Source organism: Dermochelys coriacea, chromosome 1 (assembly GCF_009764565.3).
Source record: "Dermochelys coriacea isolate rDerCor1 chromosome 1, rDerCor1.pri.v4, whole genome shotgun sequence".
NCBI classification, from domain to species: Eukaryota; Metazoa; Chordata; order Testudines; family Dermochelyidae; genus Dermochelys; species Dermochelys coriacea.
This window is the reverse complement of record NC_050068.2, coordinates 6,142,642-6,159,334: the sequence shown is the minus strand read 5'-3', so window position 1 is coordinate 6,159,334 and position 16,693 is coordinate 6,142,642. Positions and strand designations below refer to the sequence as shown.

At 43.8% G+C, this 16,693-nt stretch overlaps 1 protein-coding gene across 1 annotated transcript; it reads right to left on the bottom strand.

The window, feature by feature from the left end:
- Positions 1-2,712: 2,712 nt before the first annotated feature.
- LOC119860348 (olfactory receptor 52R1-like) lies at positions 2,713-15,358 on the bottom strand. The gene is made up of 2 exons (XM_043503982.1): positions 15,252-15,358; positions 2,713-3,778 (listed from the first exon to the last, which is right to left on the bottom strand). Exons 1-2 carry the CDS (start codon positions 15,356-15,358, stop codon positions 2,713-2,715), a joined length of 1,173 nt encoding a protein of 390 aa, XP_043359917.1.
- Positions 15,359-16,693: the final 1,335 nt, after the last annotated feature.

Sequence of the window (16,693 nt, the reverse complement as noted above, 5' to 3'; positions counted from 1 at the left end):
AGGGCTGCACTGTATGAGTGGAGCGTCCACATCTTTCAAGCAGCTTCTAACCCTGTCTGTGAAGCTGCCATCTGCCCAGCAATCCCTCTAGACAGGTTAATATTGAGCTAGTTTCAGTTTGCAGTTGCATTCTGGCTTAAGAATTCTATTCCTAGCCCAATGTATAGTTATGTCCGGTTACTGCAGGATGGAGGGAGGCATCGGGTCATTAACCGGGGCCGCCTCCTACCCGCAGGCAGGCTCCTTGTCAGGCTGCAGCAGCTCCCGTCCCAGCTCCGGAGCAGAGGTAGCCCAGCTGAGGGGGCTGGCTGGGAGATAGAGTTTGTGACGGGATATACCCCCAGAGTGAAGCCTGGAAGCTATTGGAACCGCTGTGCCCCCAAACCATTCAGCTGGGTTGGCCTCTTCCCCCTGCTCTGCTGGTGATACACAGCCAGCCCAGCTGGGCCCTGTTATCACCCAACTTAGTTACCTGAGTTCTTTACTTAAGCCACTCATGGACCAACAATGGAGGCATCAGCCAATTTCCCAGCTCCCCAGCCTTGCACCCCTGCAAGCAGTATCTCACCCTGATGGTATAAACAGTTCATCAATCTTCCGTACATGGGCTGGGATTTCTCCTTTTTAGCCTGGGACCAGCTCCCCAGTTAAAATCTTTTTCCTCTAGCTGTGTTTTGAGGTGTTGAGTTGTGGGGGGGAGTGAGGCCAAGTGATGATGTCACTTCCTCCCATTTATAGCTTCTGCCATGTTCAGGGAACTTCACTGTCACAAACGAAGCCCCCAGCACAGTTAGTGGGAAAGTACAGGCACAAGATGGAGTCCAGTGTCACATGAGCTGGTCACATGCCCTTTCATGCTTCAGTGAAGCATGCTTCATGCTTTAGCCATTACCCATATTCTGGCTAAAACGTCTACAGGAAAGTCCATCAGGTGGGGATAAGCTTCTCCCATGGCCCGTTATGCTCACTAATGGGCCATCAACTTGAATAGTCCATTCACAAAGTGCTGGCTCGACTGGATGTAAACTACCTTGTGGGCGTTACTACAGGAGGAAACACATTTGAAATACAGGTACATAGTCAATATTAATAACTTCAGATACAAAAATGAGACATGCATACAAATAGGATAGATCATGTTCAGCAAACCATAGCTTCTCCAGCAATACCTCACACGACATAGTTTGTACAAGATTTGTGGCAACTATATAACAGTTGTGAATATGGGGGTACCAGGGTGTTGTTTCGGGGTACAAACTAGAAGCTGTTGGAAGTGCTGTTCCCCAAACCATGCAGCTGGGTTGGCTTTTCCCCCTTCTCTGCTGGTGACACACAGCCATCCCCTCTGGGCCCTCTTATCACCCAACAAAACAGAAGGTGGCACCACATCCCCAATGGTGTTACCTGAGTGCTTTACCTGAACCACTCATTGACCAACAATGGAGGCACCAGACAATTTCCCAGCTCCCCAGCCCGGCACCCCTACTGGATCATAAACCCAGAATTAGACCGTCTTTCACTGCACAGGGATGTGTATAGCATGAACTCAATTAGTTTGCTGCACCCTTGACGGGGGAAGATATGCACCAGCCTTTATTAACAGAGCTAAGATTCTCACACACTCCACTCAAAAACACACTGGTTAAGATAAAACATAAATCAGGTTTATTAACTACAGAAGGATAGGTGTTACATAATTATAAGTGATAGTAAACAGATCAAAGAAAGTTACTTAGGAAATCAAACAAACTTGCAATCTAAGACTTGTGCACACTAGGTAGGAGTTGAATCAGAATATCTCACCCTGACTGATGATATAAGTAGGCTTACAGATTCTTGAGGCACACGCTGTATCTGCTTTGCAGCCTGGGGTCCCCTCCCCCATTCAAAGTCCTTGGTCTTCCTGAGCTTCTTGCAGGTGTTGAGTTGCGGGGGAGTGAAGACAAAAGATGATTTCACTCCCCATGCTTTATAGTTTCTTCCAGCTTGCTGGAAAGTCTATGTATGTGACATGGGGAGTCCACCCCCATTGGCCAAACATTCTCCATTGTCTCTGCACTCCCTCCAAGGAGGCTTCCTCATACAGAGTCCCTGTGTTAGTGGATACTTCCCTGGATGGGTGTTGACAATAGCAATTAACAGAGTCTGGCTACTACTTTGACATACTTGAAAGGCTGGTTTTGGGTGTTTCCAGCCTCACAACACAATTTAGTAACTTACACATAGCAAGATTTCATAACTTCACACACAACTCAAGGAGATATTAATGTTTAGCAGATTGAGACTTTTAGAATACCTCAGAGGGCATACTTTGTACAAAAAATACCATAATTACATTAAAATGGTAAATATGGGGTGCTTTGTAGTGCAGAGTATTATAGGGATGATCCAGAGAGTAACAGGGGGTGTGGAGGAGAGGAGAGAGTGAGGGGCGTGGCCTTGAGGTGAAGAGGGAGAGCAGGGGTAGAACCTGGGGGAAGAGGCAGGGCCTCAGGCTTCCAGTTACCAGCAATTAGAAAGGTGTCAACCCTATGAGTTGTACATAGACAGATTCCCCAGTTTGTCACGCTGAAACAGCACAGTAAGGTCAGGAAAGGATTTAATGTCTCTTTGACTGGCTAATCAGTGATTCAGGGAAGAGGGCCCAGCACCATGTCAGCAGCCACCTCTGCATGGAGCGCGGTCTGAGAACCAGAGCACCAAGAGAAAATTTTAGGTCCCTTTCTGAGTAAAGAGCTGGAGCAGCCTATCCCAGATCTGCTGGGTCTTTGCCCCATAGATGATGGGGTTTAGCATGGGGGGCACCAGGAGGTACATGTTGGACATGAGAACACGCAAATGTAGGGCCACATTGTGCCCAAACCGTTGCGTGAGGGCGGCGAAGAGATGTGGCATGTAAAAGGTTAAGATGACACAGAGGTGGGAGCCACAGGTCCCAAAAGTCTTCAGGCGGGCGTCCTTTGTTGGGAGGCTGAAGATGGCCCTGAGGATCTGGGTGTAGGATACGGCAATAAAAAACACATCCATACCGATCACCAAGAATGCCACAGAGAGGCTGTAATAACTACTGACGTTGATGTCGGTGCAGGCCAGCTTCACCACAGCTATGTGCTCACAGTACGTGTTTGGAATGATGTTAGTTCTGCAATATGGCCACCTCCTTGCCAGGAAGGGATAGGGCAGTATGAGCATGACGCCGCGCAGCACCACGGCCAGGCCAATTTTGGCGACCACAGGGTTTGTCAGAGTGGTTGAATGTCTCAGGGGATGACAGATGGCCACGTAGCGATCAAAAGCCATGGCCACGAGGATCCCAGACCCTATCAAAAAGAAGCTGAGAATGAAGTACATCTGGGTGAGGCAGGCACTGAAATTGATCTCCCTGGAATTGAACCAGAAGATGCTCAGCATTTTGGGCAGAATGGATGTAGACAGGACCAGGTCGGTGATGGCCAGCATGCAGAGGAAATAGTACATGGGTCCATGGAGTCTCGGCTCCATCTTTATGATGAACAGGATGGTGAAGTTCCCCAAGATGGCTATGATGTACATGGTGCAGAAAGGGATGGAGATCCAGACATGGGCTTCTTCCAGGCCAGGAATGCCCAGCAGCATGAAGGTGGAGGGGTTGGTGAAGTCAGTTGAGTTGGAATCTGACACGGAGTAGGAGAGAAGATGTCCAACGCTGAGGTACAACGGTGTCTCCTGCATGTACCGAACGTTCCCCTGACTTCCTATATGTGCCCACGGTCTAGGGTGATGGTCGCAGGACAAATACCTGGATTTAGAGACAATGTTAATATGAGACACTTTATGCACTACTGGAGGCTGTTCTCACGGATGAAACAGATTGGTCACTCTTCACAGACTGAAATATTGCATTTTCTTTATTCAGATAAATTAATTATGAACAACTGACCCTACTAATGCCAATTCCATATTTTATGGTGCTCCCTGCGTCAATAATTCTTACACATCGTGGTGTGGGAATCCTTAATAGGCACCAGCAGGAAACACCAGTGGATACCGGTTATCCTTTATTGTTCCCTAGGCCTTCTCTAGACTGCCACATTTTTTTGCCAAAAGGCAGCATTTGTTGAAGAAACAGTAGAGGTTTAAATACTGCAAACCCAGTTTCGATGGCAGAACTCCTCATTTCAGTGACGTAATAAAGTTGCAAGAGTTGTAAGGTTTTTACACAACATTTTTGTCACCAAAGTGCCAGTGTAGACATCGTGCTTGATTTTATCACTGTAATTAGCCCATTGCTTTTCTCCCACATCCAACATCTCCCACCCCTGGGAACACTCACCATGCTTTTAATGTTCATCAGCATGTGTGCTTGTCAAGGGTCAGCGGGAAAGGGATAGGTGTGTTACCAGCAGTGTATTTTAATGTATCATTTGAATGCTTTACATATAGTTAACAATAATGCTTTTGTTTATTGTTACTTGTGCTTCATCAGATATGTCCTTGAAAGGAGGCACCCCTTCCACTCCAGCCGAGTGTCTCCGCCGGATAAGAAAGCACCCAAGATGGAGCAAGGAAGGTTCTGGGAGGTGCTGCAGTACTCTGATTCAGACTGGACAGAATTCAGGCAGTGGAGGGAAAGCGAGAAGCAGAAAAGAAAAGAAAATGAGGCATACACTAGGGATGCAATGGAGAGGCTGATAAAAGTTTTGGAGTGGCAAACCATCATGCTGCAGCCCTCCTGATGCTCCAGACTGAGCCGATGGGTGCCCGCCCTTCCCTTCAGCACATTCAGAACTCTTTCCCATGTCCTCCCCAAGCTCCACTCACACATTCCTTTCCGTTTTCTGGGACGTCTCACTTTACAGTTCACTGCACCTCCACAGACGCTTTTTAAAATGAAAGCTGGACTTATGCTCAGCTGTGTGTGTGTGTGCATGGTGTTGTGGGGTTTTTGGCAATAAAAGCAAAGTTATTTGAATAAGAACCACTCTTTATTTGTTTCCATTGACGTTATGATAGCAGATGGCATCAGCAAACAAGCAAGCAGTTTTATCATATCCTTACATTGAACCCTGGGCCTGAACAATCACAACTGCTTCCTACCCTACCAAAACTCATCTTCATTATCCATTACAATCCCAAGCATAGCAATAAACATTACTCATTCTCATTTTCAAAGTGTTGCCGCAAAATCTTCCTGATTCGAATTGCCCCCATTCTGTCCTCTAATAGCCTTGGTATCTGGCTGCTTAAAATCAGCAGTCACATGTTCTATCTCAGCAGAGCACCCCTGAGCAAACTTTTTGCCCTTATCTTCACAAATATTATACAAGGTGCAACACATGGCTACAACCATGAGAATATTTTCCTCATTGAGGTCTAACCTGTCAAAAAGGCATCACCAGTGCACTGGTGCATTTGGTAATCACCAAATGCACATTCCACGGTCATCCTGCTTCTACTCAGCCTATTGTTGAAATGCTCCTTACTGCTATCCAGGTTTCCCATGTACGACTTGATGAGCCCTGGGATTGGGGGGTATGCCAGGTCTCGTACTGGTCTGGAAAGGAAGCTCCAGCTTTTAGGTTTCTGTAAAGGCTGGTGTTCCTAAAGATTCATGCATCATGCACTTTTCTGGACCACTCTGCACTGATGTCAATGAAACGCCCATGGTGATCCTCGAGTGCCTGCAACACCATGGAGAAGTACTCCTGCCGATTGATATATTCCATTGCAAGGCATCCAGTGCCAAAATTGGAATATGCGTGCCATCTATCGCCCCTCCTCAGTTGGAGAAACCCATTCTGCAAAGCAATGGCCACTACGTCCCTCGACCCGCACAGCTTTCAGCAGCTCCCATTGGCCTGGAGCAGCGAACCGCAGCCACTGGGAGCCGTGATCAGCCAAACCTGCGGACGTGGCAGGTAAACAAACTGGCCCAGCTTGATAGGGGCTTTCCCTGCAGAAGCGGTGGAACAAGTTTGGGAACCACTATCACACACATTGCCAAGAGTTACGGTCCTGCACAGCAGTATGGGATTAATGGCCCTACTATAGAGTCATGCTGTAGAGAGTTTCCCATTCACCTAGTTACTGAAAATCTGAGAGTGGGGAAAAAACACCTTTGCCAAGACATGTGCTGGGGGAAACATACCAACTAGAACACTCCTCAGGGAAACGACTTGGGAATCATTGATAGCAGCTCCACGGAAACACCTATTCATTTGCAGTAGTGGCCACAACAAAGACAATGTTCAGATGCGTAAGGAATGGGAGGGAGAATATCCTGCTTTGGAGATGCACTCAATTTTGGTCACCCAGTCTCTATAAAGGATATAGCAGATAAAAAGGGGATTTCTCAGGCAGGCTGTGAGAATGGGGGAGGCTGCTATATGCGGATAGACTGAAAAGTCTGGGACTGGTTAGTTTAGAGAAGAGACAATTAAGGGGGCATACGATAGAAGAGAACAAAATAAAAGAATGGAACTGATTACATTGAAATGGACAAACAGAGAACAGCTCCCAGCCAGTAATAGCTATCTACAGATACCCTTCAAAAGGGCTAATTCCCCAAGGATGAGGCAAATTATCAGCAAAACTGATTGGGAGGAAAAATTTAGACAGAAAAATGGGAGTTCTTTAAGAAGAGTTCATGAGAGAGCCAAAAAGCCATGATTCCACAATCAAGAAGGTGGAGAACTTTGGTTAAAAACCCAGTTCAGAAGCAAAGTGAAGGCAGCAATTGAGGGGGGAAAGCAATATATAACAAATGGGGAAAAGGGAAAATAGATAGCAAGCAATACAAATGGGAAGTTATGAAAATTGATACATGATGTTACAGACATCAGGGGGAAATCCATGCTTTTTAGGGCTAAGGATAACAAAAAGGAGGTTATTAATTATATTAAGACCAAAAGAAACCCTAGAAAATGTATAGGACAATTCCGAGAGGGAGAAAGGAAACTTGTTAATGTTGGAGAAAATATAGATGTGTTCAAGAAATAGTTTTGTTCTGCATTCAGAAAGGAGCAGTATCAGGTATTCAGGTCACATACAGTCATGAAATACTTTCCAGTCCATTAGCAGTCAAGGAGGATGTTAAACAGCATCTACAGGAGAACCTCAGAGTTACAAAAACCAGAGTTACGAATTGACCGATCACCAAACATGTCATTCCGAATCAGAAGTAGGCAGTCGGGCATCAACAGACCCACCCCCCCATCTCCCACCCAAAGGAAATAAAGGACAGTTCTGCATTAAACCTAAACTATTAAAAAAAATAAAGGGAAAGTTTAAGAAAAAAGATTTCACAAGTTTAAGAAACAATGAAAAAGCTGATATGGGATAAATTAAAAAAAATCTAGGAGTATAATTTATGCCAGTCAACTATATGGTTTAAGGAAACAGGTCTTGTCAAATAAATCCGATTTCATCCTTTAATGAGAGTACACATTTGGTTGGTCAAGGGAACCAAACAGATGCAACAGACTTCAATTTCTCTGAGGCATTTGATTTAGTAGGGGAAAACATTTAGTTAAAAATATGAACACTATACAATGTCAGTAGAGCACATGTTAAATGGAGTAAAAACTGGCTAACCTACAGATCTCAGAAAGCAGTTGTGAATGGGTCATTGTCAGGGAATGGGGATATTTCTAGTGGGGTTCTGCAGGGATCAGTTCTAGGCCAGAAGCTATTCAGTATTTTCATCAATGATCTGGAAGCAAATAGAAAATCATTGCAGGTAAAATCTACGGACGACCCAAAAATTGGCAGAGTGGTTACAATGAGGCAGCCAGGGCAGGCATACCGATTGATCTGGAGTATTTGTTGAGTTGGGCCCATGCAAACAAAATGTATTAGTACAGTCAAATGACAGGTTTCAGAGTAGCAGCCGTGTTAGTCTGTATTCGCAAAAAGAAAAGGAGTACTTGTGGCACCTTAGAGACTAACAAATTTATTAGAGCATAAGCTTTCGTGAGCTACAGCTCACAAATGCATCTGATGAAGTGAGCTGTAGCTCACGAAAGCTTATGCTCTAATAAATTTGTTAGTCTCTAAGGTGCCACAAGTACTCCTTTTCTTTTTACAGTCAAATGCAAAGTAATACTCTTGGAATAAGGAATGCAAGCCCCACCCACAATCTAGGGTACCATATTATGGAACGCAGGGACCCTGAAAAGGATTTAGGGGTCATTGTGGACAACGAAATCATCATAAGCTCCTAGTACAATTATCATAAATATAAAGGGAAGGATAACCACCTTTCTGTATAGAGTACTATAAAATCCCTCCTGTCCAGAGGCAAAATCCTTTCACCTGTAAAGGGTTAAGAAACTAAGATAACCTCTCTGGCACCTGACCCAAAATGACCAATGAGGGGACAGATACTTTCAAATCTGGAGGGGCGGGGGAAAGGCTTTTGTCTGTCTTTGTGACAACTTTGCTGGGAACAGATGAAGGATACAAGCCTCCAGGTCCTGTAAAGTTAGTAAGTAATCTAGCTAGAAAATGCATTAGGTTTTCTTTGTTTTGACTTGTACATTTGCTGTGCTGGAGGGAATGTGTATTCCTGTTTTTTTTTTGTCTTTTTGTTACTTAAGGTTTTGCCTAGAGATTTTGCATTTCTCTTTGTTTGGAATCCGACTGTCTGTGAGATTATCTTCCATTCTAATTTTACAGAATGTTTCTTTTATCTTTGTTTTGGTCTTCTAATAAAGTTCTGTTTTTTAAGAATCCCATTGGGTTTCTAGGGTTATAAGAAACCCAAGCTGGTCTGGACTCAACTTGTTTATTCTCAAGCCTCCCCTGGAAAGGGGGTGTAAGGGCTTGGGGGGATTTCTGGGGGAAGAGAAACTCCAAGTGGTCCTTTTCCCTGGTTCTTTGTTAAAGTGCTTGGTGGTGGCAGCATACTGTTCAAGAACAAGGCAAAGTTTGTGCCTTGGGAAAGTTTTTAACCTAAGCTGGTAAAAATAAGCTTAGGGGGTCTTCCATGTGGGTCCCTACATCTGTACCCTAGAGTTCAGAGTGGGGAGGGAACCTTGAAAGCAATGTTATGGCCAAAAGGGCTCATGCGATCCTTGGATGCATAAACGGGGGAGTAGTGAGTTGGAGCAGGGGAAGGATTTTTTCTCTGCACATGTCATTGATGAAACTGACCATGTCCAGTTCTTCAGTCCACATTTCAAAAAGGATGTTGAAAACTGGAAAGGATGCAGAAAAAAACCCCACAAAAATGTTTGGAGACTTGAGAAATGCCTGATAAAGAGAGAGATTTAAAGAGCTTCATCTATTTGTCTCATCTAAAAAGAACATCAAGCAGAGACTTCCATGGGGAGAAAACCATGGGTACTAACAGGCTCTGTAATCTAGTTTAGAAAGGCAGAGAAAGACCCAATGGCTGGAAGCTGAAGCCAGACAAATTCCAATTGGAAATAAGGGCCAAATGATTAGCACTTGGGGTGATTAATTGTTGGAACAAACTGCAAAGGGAAGTGGTGGATTCTCTTACTCTCCATGTCTGCAGATCCAGACTGGTTGCTTTTCTGGAAGATCTGCATGAGGTTTTGTCTACACTTAAAACACTACTGAGGCACTGCAAAGTGCTTCAGTGTGGACACGACTTACAGGGATGGCCTGTGTACTCCCGTCCACCTCATTCTCTCTACATCGGGGTTAGGTTGATAAAGTGACAGCTCTCGGGGTGTGGATTTTTTTGCTGTTGCAAAAAAAGCAAATGCAATTTTGGGTTGCATTAACAGAGGCATAGCATGCAAATCATGGTAGGTGATAGTACCACTCTACTCAGCACTGGTTAGGTCTCAGTTGGAGTGCTGTGTGTAATTTTGGTCACAGCTATCTAGAAAGGATGTAGAGAAACTGGAAAGGATTCAGAGGTGAGCAAGAAAGATGATCCAAGGGATGGAATGCAAACCATATGCACAAAGGCTGAAGGAACTGGGTGCGTTTAGTTTAGAAACGATTTAGGAGGGACATCAATGCAAGGGGTCTAGGTAACAAAATGGAGGAACTAGAGCTACTGGTGCTGGAAGTGAAACCATATATTATAGGGATAACAGAAACATGGTGGAATAGTAGTAATGACTGGACTATAGGTATTGAAGGGTATGTGCTGTTTAGGAAGGACAGAAATAAAGGTAAAGGTGGTGGAGTAGCATTGTATATCAGTGATGAGATAGAATGCAAAGAAATAGAAAGTGACGGAATGGATAAGACAGAGTCTGTCTGGGGAAAAATCACATTGGGGAAGAAAGCTACGAGAGCCCTCCCTATGATAGTGCTTGGGGTGTGCTATAGACCGCCAGGATCTAATTTGGATATGGATAGAGCCCTCTTTAATGTTTTTAATGAAGTAAATACTAATGGAAACTGTGTGATCATGGGAGACTTTAACTTCCCAGATACAGACTGGAGGACAAGTGCTAGTAATAATAATATGGCTCAGATTTTCCTAGATGCAATAGCTGATGGTATCAAGTAGCTGCTGAGCCAACAAGAGGGGATGCCGTTTAGATTTGGTTTTGGTGAGTAGTGAGGACCTCATAGAAGAAATGGTTGTAGGGGGACAAACTTGGTTCAAGTGATCATGAGCTAATTCAGTTCAAACTGAATGGAAGGATAAACAAAAATAAATCTGCAACTAGGTTTTTGATTTCAAAAGGGCGGACTTTCAAAAATTAAGGAAATCAGTTAGGGAAGTGGATTGGACTGAAGAATTTATGGATGTAAAGGTGGAGGAAGCCTGGGATTACTTCAAGTCAAAGTTGCAGAAGCTGTCAGAAGCCTGCATCCCAAGAAAGGGGAAAAAATTCATAGGCAGGAGTTGTAGACCAAGCTGGATGAGCAAGTATCTCAGAGAAGTGATTAAGAAAAAGCAGAAAGCCTACAGGGTTTGAAAGGTTGGGGGGTTGGGGGGGATCATCAAGGAAAGCTACCTTATTGAGGTAAGAACATGTAGGCATAAAGTGAGGCAGGCTAAAAGTCGAGTAGAGTTGGACCTTGCAAAGCGAATTAAAATCAATAGTAAAAGGTTCTATAGCCATATAAATAAGAAGAAAACAAAGAAAGAAGAAGTGGGACTGCTAAACACTGAGGATGGAGTGGAGGTTAAGGATAATCTAGGCATGGCCCAATATCTAAACAAATACTTGCCTCAGTTTTTAATGAGGCTAATGAGGATCTTAGGGATAATGTTAGCATGACAAATGGGAATGAGGACATGGAGGTAGATATTATCATATCTGAGGTAGAAGCGAAACTCGAACAGTTTAATGGGAGTGAATCGGGGGAGGGCCAGATAATCTTCATCCAAGACTATTAAAGGAATTGGCACATTAAATTAGCAAGAATTTTTAATGAATCTGTAAACTTAGGGGTTGTACCGTATGACTGGAGAATTGCTAACATAGTTCCTATTTTTAAGAAAGGGGAAAAACGTGATCTGGGTAACTATAGGCCTGTTAGTTTGACTTCTGTAGTATGCAAGGTCTTGGAAAAAATTTTGAAGGAGAAAGTAGTTAAGGACATTGAGGTCAATGGTAAATGGGACAAAATACAACATGGTTTTACAAAAGGTAGATCATGCCAAACCAACCTGATCTCCTTCTTTGAGAAAGTAACAAATTTTTTAGACAAAGGAAATGCATTGGATCTAATTTTCCTAGATTTCAGTAAGGCATTTGATATTGTGCCACATGGGGAATTATTAGTTAAACTGGAAAAGATGGGGATCAATATGAAAATTGAAAGGTGGATAAGGAATTGGTTAAAGGGGAGACTACAGCGGGTCATACTGAAAAGTGAACTGTCAGGCTGGAGGGAGGTTACCAGTGGAGTTCCTCAGGGATCGGTTTGGAGACCAATCTTATTTAATCTTTTTATTACTGACCTCGCCACAAAAAGTGGGAGTGTGCTAATAAAGTTTGAAGACGATACAAAGCTGGGAGGAATTGCCAATTTGGAGAATTTTGGAGACTGGGATATCATACAGGAGGATCCGGATGACTTTGTAAACTGGAATAATAGTAAAAGGATGAAATTTAATAGTGAGAAGTGTAAGGTCATGCATTTAGGGATTAATAGCAATAATTTTAATTATAAGCTGGGGACGCATCAATTAGAAGTAACGGAGGAGGAGAAGGACCTTGGAGTATTGGTTGACCACAGGCTGACTATGAGCTGCCAATGTGATATGGCCGTGAAAAAAGCTAATGCGGTCTTGGAATGCATCAGGCGAGTTATTTCCAGTAGAGATAAAGAGGTGTTAGTACTGTTATACAAGGCACTGGTGAGACCTCACCTGGAATACTGTGTGCAGTTCTGGTCTCCCATGTTTAAGAAGGATAAATTCAAACTGGAACAGGTACAGAAAAGGGCTACTAGGATGATCCGAGGAATGGAAAACCTGTCTTATGACAGGAGACTCAAGGAGCTTGGCTTGTTTAGCCTAACCAAAAGAAGGCTGAGGGGAGATATGATTGCTCTCTATAAATATATCAGAGGGATAAATACCAGGGAGGGAGAGGAATTATTTAAGCTCAGTACCAATGTGGACACAAGAACAAATGGATATAAACTGGCCATCAGGAAGTTTTGACTTGAAATTAAACGAAGGTTTCTAACCATCAGAGGAGTGGAGTTCTGGAATAGCCTTCCAAGGGAAGCAGTGGGGGCAAAAGACCTATCTGGCTTCAAGATTAAACTCAATAAGTTTATGGAGGAGAAGGTATGATGGTATAACATGATTTGGGCAATTAATTGATCTTTAACTATTCATGGTAAATAGGCCCAATGGTCTGTGATGGGATGTTAGATGGGGTGGGATCTGAGTTATTACAGAGAATTCTTTCCTGGGTATCTGGCTGGTGAATCTTGCTCACATGCTCAGGGTTCAGCTGATCGCCATATTTGGGGTCGGGAAAGAATTTTCCTCCAGGGAAGATTGTAAGAGGCCCTGGGGGTTTTTCGCCTTCCTCTGTAGCATGGGACACAGGTCACTTGCTGGAAGATTCTCTGCACCTTGAAGTCCTTAAATCATGATTTGAGGACTTCAATAGCTCAGACATAGGTGAGAGGTTTATTGCATGAGTGGATGGGTGAGATTCGGTGGCCTGCATTGTGCAGGAGGTCAGACCAGATGATCATAATGGTCCCTTCTGACCTTCGTATCTATGAATCTATGACATGATAATTGTCTTCAAGTATTTGAAAGGCTGCCATAAAAAAGATGGAGAAAAATTATTCTTTTTTGACAAAAATCAGGACAAAAGGCAATTGGTTCAAAGGTCAGCAGAGCAGATTTAGATTCAATCTCAGGAAAAACTCCCTAACTATAAGAACAGAAGGACAATGGAACAGTCGCTTAGGCAGGTTGTGAAAGCTTCTTCACTAGGTTTTCCAAAGGAGGCTGGAGCCATCTGTCTAGGATGGTTGAGACACAACAAATGCTACATTTTGGCAGGGGGTTAGACTAGCTGACCTTTGAAGGTCCCTTCTCACCCTGTGGCTCTATGATTCTACAATGTAAAATCCTACTGTAGACTGGGTCTTAGTCAAACACAAGTTTTGGAGCTCAATACAGGGGCAACTGGGTGAAATTTAATGGCTTTTGTTATATCGGAGGTCAGATAGGATGATCTAATTGTCCCTTCTGATCTTAAACCCTATGTATCTATTGATAAAGAAAGTAGGTCAAGCATTTATATTTACTCTGTCTCATAACACAGGAACAAGGGACTATTCAATTACATTGAAAGTCTGAATATATAACATTGAGAAAGGAAAATTGTTTACCTAATCCATATTTGGCCTGAGTAACTCCTTGCCACAGACATTATTAGAGCAAAGAGCATAGCTGAATGGGATTCACAAATGGATTGGCCATTGTAGGTGGTGCTGGTGACACCATGGTTAGTTAACGCTGTCTGACACATTCAATTAGGAGATCTCATTTTCATTTGGTTATAAGTTTGCCAAACTTTAACCGTTTGGACTGAAATTTCCCACACTGGGTTTCTGCTTCTAGCTGAATTGTTTCAGAAAGTTTCAGGCATAACAGCTCAGTAAAATTCTCGAATGAAGCCAGAATAAAAGAGGTCTTGCCCATGTTCAAAAATTCATATATTTATTCCAGTAAGGAGACCTAGCCCCTCCATGCTTTCTATCAGAAAGTCAGGTGATAGTCCCGCAGTTAACAGCCAGAGCCCTGAAATGCAAGAGGAGGAGGTGAGAGTCCCTGTGCATTAACTGGTTTCAGAGTAGCAGCTGTGTTAGTCTGTATTCACAAAAAGAAAAGGAGTACTTGTGGCACCTTAGAGACTAACAAATTTATTTGAGCATAAGCTTTCATGAGCTACAGCTCACTTCATCGGATGCATTTGGTGGAACAAAAAAACTTAAAAAACAGACTCCGAGAGACTGCTGAATTGGAATTAATTTGCAAACTGGATACAATTAACTTAGGCTTGAATAGAGACTGGGAATGGATGAGTCATTACACAAAGTAAAACTATTTCCCCATGTTATTTCTCCCCCCCACCTCACCCCCCACTGTTCCTCAGATGTTCTTGTTAACTGCTGGAAATAGCCTACCTTGCTTGTCACCATGAAAGGTTTTCCTCCTTCCCCCCGCCCCCTCCCCCGCTGCTGGTGATGGCTCATCTTAAGTGATCACTCTCCTTACAATGTGTATGATAAAACCCATGGTTTCATGTTCTCTGTGTGTGTATATAAATCTCCCCTCTGTATTTTCCACCAAATGCATCCGATGAAGCGAGCTGTAGCTCACGAAAGCTTATGCTCAAATAAATTTGTTAGTCTTTAAGGTGCCACAAGTACTCCTTTTCTTTTTGTGCATTAACTGACATACAGCTGGCTCCTGAGGTCTTTACTCAATTCTTACTCCAAGGGGAGTTTTGCTTCTGTGGGGTCTGAGAACATATGGGCCAAGGCCTCAGAATTTGGCCTTGTATTCTACATCTAGTAAAATCTTTCATTCTGAAGCATCTCCTTTGCCACTGAAATACAGCCATCTCAGGGCTGGAGCCCATTAGCCAGGAGCAGAGAAAAGGGGATGTTTTGGCCAGTGATATTGGAGCAAACTCATCCCCTGTGGCAAGGGCCCCAGCATGTTTAATGGCTGCACAGAGCGGAAAGGACCACAGACCTATCTCTATCCCATCACACCCACATTGCACTGGGTTTGTCGAGCAGGTGAGCGCCTCAGGAAGAGACGGGTACCTGTGAATTCTGAGCCAGACGTGTCTTCCCTGAGAATCTCCCGCAGGCAGCTGTGTTCCACACTTCTCTCAACCCAGCATCTACAGCAGCATTGCACACCAAGAGCTGACACAGGGCTGTGCACCATTTATAATATAGATGTGCACAATCCCAGGGGGGTTCGCTCAGCCTCTGGGGGAGAAGCGGCATATGGATGGAAATAGGCTGGAAACCGAAGACACTCTAGCCAATGTCTCTCTTTCAATGCCTGTGCTTCTTTGTTCTTTATCCAGGTTTAGAAGTAAACAGTAATTAAGGGACCTTCCCAAAGGGAGATGAGAACTCTTGGGCTCTCCACTGAGTCAGAGAGGAATTGGCTGCTCTGTGTATTTGTGTGTATTTAAAAAGTGGAGTTGATTAGTAAGAATACTAGGGATAATGGCCAGCTCTCCATAGGGTCTGATACCCTGTAAATGCCCAGTATTAATGGGTAGATAGTAGACAGAGAGATCTGGAGAAAGGTGACTATATGACTATAAGGGGGTTTAAAAGAGACCTGGATAAATTCATGGAGGTTAAGTCCATTAATGGCTATTAGCCAGGATGGGTAAGGAATGGTGTCCTTAGCCTCTGTTTGTCAGAGGGGAGTGATGGATGGCAGGAGAGAGATCACTTGATCATTACCTGTTAGGTTCACACACTCCAGGGCACCTGGCATTGGCCACTGTCAGTAGACAGGATACTGGGCTGGATGGACCTTTGGTCTGACCCAGTACGGCCATGCTTATGTTCTTAAGGTAACTGAGGAGAGATACGAACACTTTCTGCAGGCACACGGGGCTATCACGAAGGAATCAGAGATCAGTAATTCTCATCAGTAACTATCATCATACTAAGAAAAGGAGTACTTGTGGCACCTTAGAGACTAACAAATTTATTAGAGCATAAGCTTTCGTGAGCTACAGCTCACTTCTGATAACACCTTTCATTGAAGGATCTTCAAAACACCTAGTAAAGGAAAGTCACTGTGAACATATCATAGAATCATAGAATCATAGAATATCAGGGTTGGAAGGGACCCCAGAAGGTCATCTAGTCCAACCCCCTGCTCAAAGCAGGACCAAGTCCCAGTTAAATCATCCCAGCCAGGGCTTTGTCAAGCCTGACCTTAAAAACCTCTAAGGAAGGAGATTCTACCACCTCCCTAGGTAACGCATTCCAGTGTTTCACCACCCTCTTAGTGAAAAAGTTTTTCCTAATATCCAATCTAAACCTCCCCCATTGCAACTTGAGACCATTACTCCTCGTTCTGTCATCTGCTACCATTGAGAACAGTCTAGAGCCATCCTCTTTGAAACCCCCTTTCAGGTAGTTGAAAGCAGCTATCAAATCCCCCCTCATTCTTCTCTTCTGCAGACTAAACAATCCCAGCTCCCTCAGCCTCTCCTCATAAGTCATGTGCTCTAGACCCCTAAATCATTTT

Coding starts and splice junctions, on each gene's coding strand:
- LOC119860348 (XM_043503982.1), bottom strand. CDS start 15,358: ATGGTGCACAGCCCTGTGTCAGCTCTTGGTGTGCAATGCTGCTGTAGA. Junction 3,779..15,251: donor GAGATTCTCAGGGAAGACAC/GTCTGGCTCAGA, acceptor CTCTAAATCCAG/GTATTTGTCCTGCGACCATC.